Consider the following 7,616-nt stretch of genomic DNA (forward strand, 5'->3'; position numbering starts at 1 on the left):
CCCACCGACCGCTTCCAACCACCCCAGCAGCACAACCTCTTAGGGCGTTCCAACGCGGCGCCCCCTATTGGACCTCCCACTCATATCCGGTTTCCGGTCCAATGCCCCCTGTTCATTCGCCAGGCAGCCTTGATTGGCGTGACCCCAGCCCAATGGCTGACCCAGCGCTGGGGTCGGAGGGGAAGAAGTTGACTGCTGCGACCCAGTTGGCCCATTCAGTGGATGCCCAAGTCGCTGAGCTGTTGTGCGTGGGTATAGTTGGCCAAAGTTTGAACCAAAGTTCAGTGTTGGCTTTTGGAAGTGTGTAGACCCACAGAGCTGAGAGGTTACGCCTTCGGGGGCCCCCAAACGTTACCTAGGGTTGTACTTTTTCAGCTTTACTGCGCACAGCGCGGCAACGCGGATGGCAGGTGTGGGGGCAATGCTTGCTGCATTGTGGACGTGGTCTCATTCTAAAAGAGATGCGATAGACTTAATGAGAGTGCATCGTGCGTGGTTCGCCCGCCTGTGGCTCGCAGCTACAGCGATCCAGGCGGTGCGCCTCGCTTGCCGCAGCCCACCCCGCGTAGCACGTCCCGCCGTATCTCCCCTGCCCGCAGGCCAGGTAGCCACCTGCGCCGCCGCCCTGCCCCCCGTCCCCGCCTAGCTGCCTCGCACTGAAAGGTGGTTTGCAGGTTCTCACCCGCTGGCGAGACAGACCTGACGCCCGTGTCCCGGGTTTTACGCGATCCGCAAGCAGCAAAATTTTCCCGGGGCTCAAGTCGCACTGCAGACCCCAGAGCCGGAGCAGTGTGCGCACACGCGCCGAGCCCACCCAGTCAGCGCGGGTATTTACGCCCACCGACTCTAAGCCCAACACGAGCGACAGGGACCCGGTTTAGTATCGCCTCGGAAAAGTAAAGCGGCTGCCCCGGGAGACCCGTAGCGAGAGAAGAGGGGCTGGAATGGGGCCGGAGAGGAGCTAGAGGAAGGAGCTGACAGACCCACCCTGCAGCCAGCGCCCGAGGCGGGGAGCGCCGCACCGCGACTGCGGTCGCCCGCACGGCTCGGCGCGGCACGGCGCGGCACGATGTGTATCTCTGGGTTCAGTGCGCACAGGCTTGACCAGTCTCTGAGACCACCCTAAATTGGCCATGAATCCCAACTGAAATCCCCTTTAACCCTCCCCCAGAGCAGCAGGACCCCCACAACTCTGAGGCCTGCACTCTGTGGGGTCCCTATGCGCATCCTGCGGCCGCCCCCGCCCCTCCGTTGCGTGCCGCGGCAGCTACTGTTTCGAGGGTCTCCGTGATACATTCTCAAGACCCTCGTATCCCCTGAATCGCCGTCCACGTAAACGGGGAGAACCCAGCCTGCGCCACCCTAAGCTACTGCGAAGACCCCCCAGAGCGTGGTGGGGATGGGAGAGACGCTGAAGTGCTTTACAGGGACCAGCCTCCGCAAGCCGGCAAACAGAAGCTGCAGAAGCGCTGCAAAGTACCCCAAGGCGTTTTGAAAACAAATTGTTTGCGCACACCTCGCTCCTCGCCTCCTGTCCTCTCCGCCAGTGGGCTCGCGACCACCTGTCGCATCCTCGCGCGCGCCGGCGCCCCCTTCTCATGCTACTAAAGCCTTGCGCTCCGGACTTGGGGCTCAGCATCCAAGGCTGCCCAGGGCTGGGGGCTGGGGCTCAGGGGTTCAGGGTATTTGGGGGTTATGAAACACTCATGCAGTCCCTCCTCCCCCTTCCCACCCCCCCATTTGGGTCTGGGAGGGAGGGTTTCAGCTCCTGCGTTCAAGCAGCCCAGGGCCCACGTCTTGCGTCACGTGTCCGCAACGCAGGAGAGCTCTCTGGCCAGGGGAGAAGAGAGAAGACTCCAAATCAGTCAGGGAGAGGAGGGGAAGGAGCCAAAACGTCCCTGCGAGGCCTGCGCTCATCAGCCCCCTTACTCAAAGTCCGGGGCTCCCAGAGCCGCCCGGGCACTGGGCCGGCGTCCCCTGGTGGCAGAGAGAGAGCACTACGAGCGATTTTCGGACCGAATCGACACGCTCCCCAGATCCAAGCAAGAGTGGCTGGCCTGGAGCACAGAAAAGAGAGAGAGGAGGGGACAAGGGCAGGCCAAGAGGGGGGGCTAGGGACAGCCTGAGGGGATAAAAAGTGGCCAGGAAGGAGCCAACGCTCCACCAGCAACAATAGAGTTGCTTCTGCTACAGCCTAGGGTTTGAGGCCCTGAACCCCCTAGACCTCACGAGGGTTGGCAAGTGAGGTCGGAGAACTTTCTGGCTGCTACTTGGATTTTTTTTTAAGATATTTTTTTCACCCTAGTTTGGTTGGGTGCTCCGTATTACGGGGCCCCAAGTTTATTTTAAGAGTTCGCCACCGTGTTATGGGCGTGCGCAACTGCCTCGACGGCAATAATATGTCAGGACAACGCAATATCCCCCTTGAACTCGGGGAACAGCCCGAGCAACCATCTTTGGAGGCCTCAGGGGCAGCTGCCCCCAGTGCTGGGCCTGGCGCAGCCGAAGAGATGGAGACCGAACCGCCTAACAGCGAGTCCATCCCCATCAAGACCGAAGGCGAGGCCTGTGGACCCCCAGAGGTCTCCAAGCCCAACTTCCAGGGCCTCGGCCAAGCCCTGGAGGAAGCCGGAGCCCATGGAGGTTACAGCCCACCTCCTGAGGAAGCCATGCCCTTCGAGGCCGAGCAGCCCAGCGTGGGAGGCTTCTGGCCTGCCCTGGAGCAACCTGGAGGCACCAGTGGGGCCCATGCAAACCTCGAGGGCCTCAGCCCAGCACTGGTGGAGCCTGGATCCTTCCATGAGGCCAGGCCAGGCCTGGGAAGCTACAGCCCTCCACCAGAAGAAGCCATGCCCTTTGAGTTTGAGCAGCCTGCCGGGGGAGATTGCAGCCAGTCTCTCCTGCAGGTCTCAGACCTCACTCCAGGAGGTCCGGGAGCAGGGGCCCTCAGCGCTCCTCCTGAGGAGCCCGGAGCCCCCAGTCCTGCAAAGGCAGGCTTCAGAGGAGGCTGCAGCCCTCCCCCTGAGGAGGCTGTGCCATTTGAATTTGATGGAGCAGCCTTTGGAGAAGACAGCCCAGCCTCCGGGCTCCCCGGAGCTATCCTACAAATCGACGGCGGTGGCGGCGGCCAGGTCGCGGCAGTCGCGGAGCCGAGTGCGGTCCTTCTCGCTCCCGCCGCGAACGAGCCCCCCCACGGGGTCCCAGACGCCATCGGCAGCCCATCCCGAGAGGCTGTCAGACCTCCTCCACGCTTCGCAGGCGACAGCCCCCCGATGGAGATCTCCGGATCCCCGCTCAAGATTGGCAGCACCCCCGTTGGGGTCGACGACGCTCCCATCAACATGGACAGCCCCCCAATCGCGCTTGACGACCCGCCCATCGAGGTCTCCCGAGCCCCAGTTAAGAGAGCGCGAGCCGAGGGAGAGAGACCCCCAGTTGAAGGAGAAGCAGCCGAGATGGAAAGAAGCTCAGCCGCAGCTGCCGGGGAGGGAGGCAAAGTCCCCTCTCCAGGAGACGGAGCTCCTGCCGCCCCTGATGCCCCAGCCGCCGGGGCCGCCCGTGCCGCTCCAGCCGCCGCTGACACACCAGCCGCGGGCGCAGCCCCAGCCGCTCCTGCCGCCCGAGCAGCCCCTGCTGCCCCTGCCTCCGGAGCCCGCCCCAAGATCCGTTTCCTCAGACCCCCCAGCCCCGAGATACAGGCTGCCGATCCGCCTGTTCCGCGGCCTCCTCGCGCGTATGCCTGGCGGGGCAGGTCTGAGCGCGGCCGCGGCCGCGACGACGACGAAGGATCGGTCAGCAGCGACGACGACCGCAGCAGCGATGGGTCCGACGATGGGACCTTCGGATGCCATCGCTGCGTGCAGCCCCGGCGAAGCCGCCGCCGCCGAAAGCCCCGGCGCAACTTGCTCCGCAACTTCCTCGTGCAAGCCTTCGGGGGCTGCTTCGGCCGAGCCGAGAGCGCCGAGCCCAGAGCCCCGCGAAGCCCCAAGGTCAAGAAGATTCCACTGGCGGAGAAGCGCAGACAGATGCGCAGGGAGGCCCTGGAGCGGCGCGCTCAGAAGCGCGCAGAGAAGAAACGCAGCAAGCTCATCGACAAGCAGCTACAGGACGAAAAGATGGGTTACATGTGTACACATCGCCTGCTGCTTCTAGGTAATGCGGCGGCCTCTGCCCGCGGGCAGCAGGGCCGCCCGGGGACCCGGGAGAGGGCGGCCGGGCTGCCGGTGGGGCCCGGGGCCTGGCGGCGGGAGGAGGGTGTCTGGGCGAAGGCGGGAAGAGCCTGCTAGAAAGTTCCAGCGAGGGGCCCTAACTTCGCCCCGGGAGTGGGAGGGGGCTCGGGTGGGCTCGGGTGGCCGAAGTATGTGCCCTCTAGGGAGAAAAGTGGTGCCGTGCAACACTGAGGGCCGTTTCCAGCTGGACAAACCAGCGCCAGCGCCCGTAAGACGCCCCCGAGCCCTGGGGTGGGGGCCGGCAAGAAAGGCGGGGGCTTCAGGTGAGCCAGGAGCTGCCGGGGAGGGGCCTCGGGGTTCCCCGGGCTCGGCTGGCTGGGGCCATGGTGGGCTGGGGTCGCTGGGGCAGGCGCGCCCCGCCTCGCCTGGCACGGCTGCTTGGACTCGGACAGCTTGTCGTTGGTGTGTGTTGGTGTCCATATTGTGTCCGCCTGTGCATGATATGCTCGAGCGTCCCCCAGTTCCCATCCCTGGCACCCCCAAACTACCCGCCGACTGTGTACCCGTGCCGGGGAACGGGCTGTCTTGTGTTGTGCGCCATGGCGCGGGCAAAAACTTTCCGTGTTCGCACACTCTGGTGGTACCTGTGAGCGGGCGCCTGCGGCGGGCGCGCATATGCGGAGACGAGGCGGCGGGACCCCTCGGGTCGTCTGGTGGGGCCACTGGCTGGGGGGAGGGGCCGCCTCCCTCCGGCCTCCATAACCGTTTTTTTCCTGTGTGTCTTTCTCTCTTTTTTCCCCTTGCGCTAAGCGTTTCCTCACTTCTCATTCGTTCGCCAAACCCTCCCGCCTTTACGGTTGAAAAACCAGACACTCAGGTATCTGGGGCGTGCGGGGCCGCACACGCGAGTCCGGCTTTCTGCCCACACTCGGCTCACCTGGTGGGAGGGGCGGAGGGATGAGGGGGAAAAAACGACGCTTAACCTGCTGTAGGCGAGTCTGGATCCCAGACCACGGGGCCGGTTCCAAGGGGGTGGGCGTGGCTATGTTTTAAAAACATGAAATAATCTTTTTCCTAGGGCAGAGCGAGGTAAGCCAATCATTTACACGTTTACGCTAGTGCGGTAGGAGGGGCTTGGTTTAAAAAGGGGCTGTGCCTTGGGAGTGGGTTGCCGTCTTGTGTTTGAAACGCAATTAAAATAAAACTGGAAAAAAATGCTTCGCGTGTATTTTAAGCGTGTGGACGAAATGTGGTAAAACTGCGACTATGACTTATGAAATATGTAAATGTCTGCCTGTGACTCTTTTCTAACAGCTTTAGCTGGGGGCAGAGAGGCTCAAAGGTAAGATCCTCTGCAAATGGGCTCGGGGTAAAAAGAAATTAAAAAGGTCTTCTGGTAACAATCATATCAGAAGGGTACATTTGGGGGCCCTCTGCCCGCCCCTCCCCTCTCCAGAGCCCCACCCCCTCCCCCCACAACAAGACCCTCTCCCCTATCTACAGTCCTTCCCTGGCCCTTCCCAGTTCCCATCCCCCCTTGGCCTCCTCAAGACTCCTCAGCTGAAATCTGGGGTCACTGGCTGGGGGGGAGGGGCCTCAATTAATCAAAGCGGCGGTTAGCAATGGTCTGAACGTGTGGCTTAAATAAGAATTTCCAGAGGGAAGCTCCACAGTCTTAATTTCTTTATTTTATTCTCTGAGACCTTCCAAGGGATTTGAAGATCACCATTTCTAAGGCTTTGCTACATTTGTTTGCTAAATAGTCTATCGTGAGTGATGGTTTTACTTAATGACATTATGGCCATAACTGTCTGCCGTTGTGATGTGCGTCTCTCACAAATCACAGTGTTAAATGTGATGGTCATTTATACCCACCCAGGGAGATGATGACATCATCATTTTTCCAAAAACGTACAGAAGGAAGGTAGTTTTAAAAATTGAATGTCCCAGCTGCACTAAAGCCACAGAGCCTTAAACGACAAAGCTCTGTTTTCCTGCAAACAAGTGATTTTGCCATAACGGCCCCAGTTTAATATTCCAAGCATAGCTCTGGCAAGCAAACCTTTGATGGGGAAGGGGGACGCACCCGGGCGAAGACAGGAGAGCCCGGTGACGGTGTGCACTTGGCTCCTAACTGGCAGTGTCCCTTGCGTGCTGGAGCCTCAGTTGCCTCATTTGTGAAACGAAGCTTCCCCAGCAGATCTCCTCTAAAGCCTCCTTTGCTCCATATTGTGAGTCCTTTATTCTGAGGGTTTAGGGTGGGGAGGAGGGAGCACAGTCCACTTAAATCAGTACTGGAGGCTCATACCTTAGTTATGCAAACGTCAACCCTGCAGCAAACTGTCTGTGTCTGGGGCAGTCTTAAGAATATTAGATGTTTCCCTTGTTTTGTATGGGGGAGAAGTAGAAACCTTAATAAGGGGACATTTGCTGGGGTTACCCGGCCATCGCCCTGGCTCTGTCCCCGGCTAGTGGCGGTCAGCACGTTCAGAAGCAGTGTAGTCCGGGGCACCAGACCTGGGGCCATGTATGGCAAGGACCTGGACTCAGCCAGTGTCACCTGCTGTGCCAGGGCAGTCGTGGAACCAGGCCACCACTGACCAGGTTTCATTTTGCCAGAGTGACAAGAGAGGTACCCCAGCCAGGTCCAAGCTACTAATTGGGGAAGGAGGGAGGAGGAAGGATGAGGAATTATACTTAGGACAAGACTTTTCGCTAATATTCTAGCCCTAACGTATAAAAGAAGATATCCTATCTTCATACCACTGAAAATGCAGGCCAAATGACCATCCTTTGGTTTGGCTCCAAATCTGTGACATGCAGATTCATATGTTGCTTTAAAAATGTGTGTGCGTGTGCAAGTGTTTGTACACCCACTGTTTTTATTGCCCAAACAGCTTAACTACATGACAGGGGTTTTTTTTTTCCAACAGTTGGCATACAATATTATATTAATTTCAGGTGTGCAACATAGCGATTAGACATTTATACACCTTACAAAGTGATCACCTGGGTAAGCCTAGTGCCCATCTGTCACCATAGATAGTTATTATGATATTATTGACTGTATTCCTTCTGCTGTATTCAGAGAATCTTAAAAGAGAAAAAGATAATCAATAACATGACTAAAAGTCTAGAATATTTAAAGAGTTGCAGCCTTTTTCTTACTCAACATTATCCAATAATAGACTATTTCCGTGTTTCTCTGGCCCTTTTGAATCATTTTGGTGGCTTAAACATATTTTCAGAAACCTAATTCGGGTATGATTCCCTCATTTTTTAACAATTGAAGGGGCTGCTAGATTAGAATTTCTTAGCCACCGCTGCATTTATTAAAATTGCGCAGGCAAATGTTATATATAACAATGGCTGTTCTGCCACGACACTTTATTGATACAGTGAATCTCAATTAATCGTATAATTCATTTGATGGATCGCAGCGCATTC

At 58.3% G+C, this 7,616-nt stretch overlaps 1 protein-coding gene across 1 annotated transcript; it reads left to right on the forward strand.

Annotated features, from left to right (window-relative positions):
* The first annotated feature begins 2,366 nt into the window (after positions 1-2,366).
* LOC120603400 (protein ALEX-like) lies at positions 2,367-4,265 on the forward strand. The gene is made up of 2 exons (XM_039863736.1): positions 2,367-2,401; positions 2,553-4,265. The coding sequence occupies exons 1-2, from the start codon at positions 2,367-2,369 to the stop codon at positions 4,150-4,152; spliced, it is 1,635 nt and encodes a 544-aa protein (XP_039719670.1). The 3' UTR covers positions 4,153-4,265.
* The last annotated feature ends 3,351 nt before the right edge of the window (positions 4,266-7,616 follow it).

This window comes from Pteropus medius, unplaced genomic scaffold, assembly GCF_902729225.1.
Source record: "Pteropus medius unplaced genomic scaffold, Ma_sr-lr_union100, whole genome shotgun sequence".
Lineage (NCBI taxonomy): Eukaryota > Metazoa > Chordata > Mammalia > Chiroptera > Pteropodidae > Pteropus > Pteropus medius.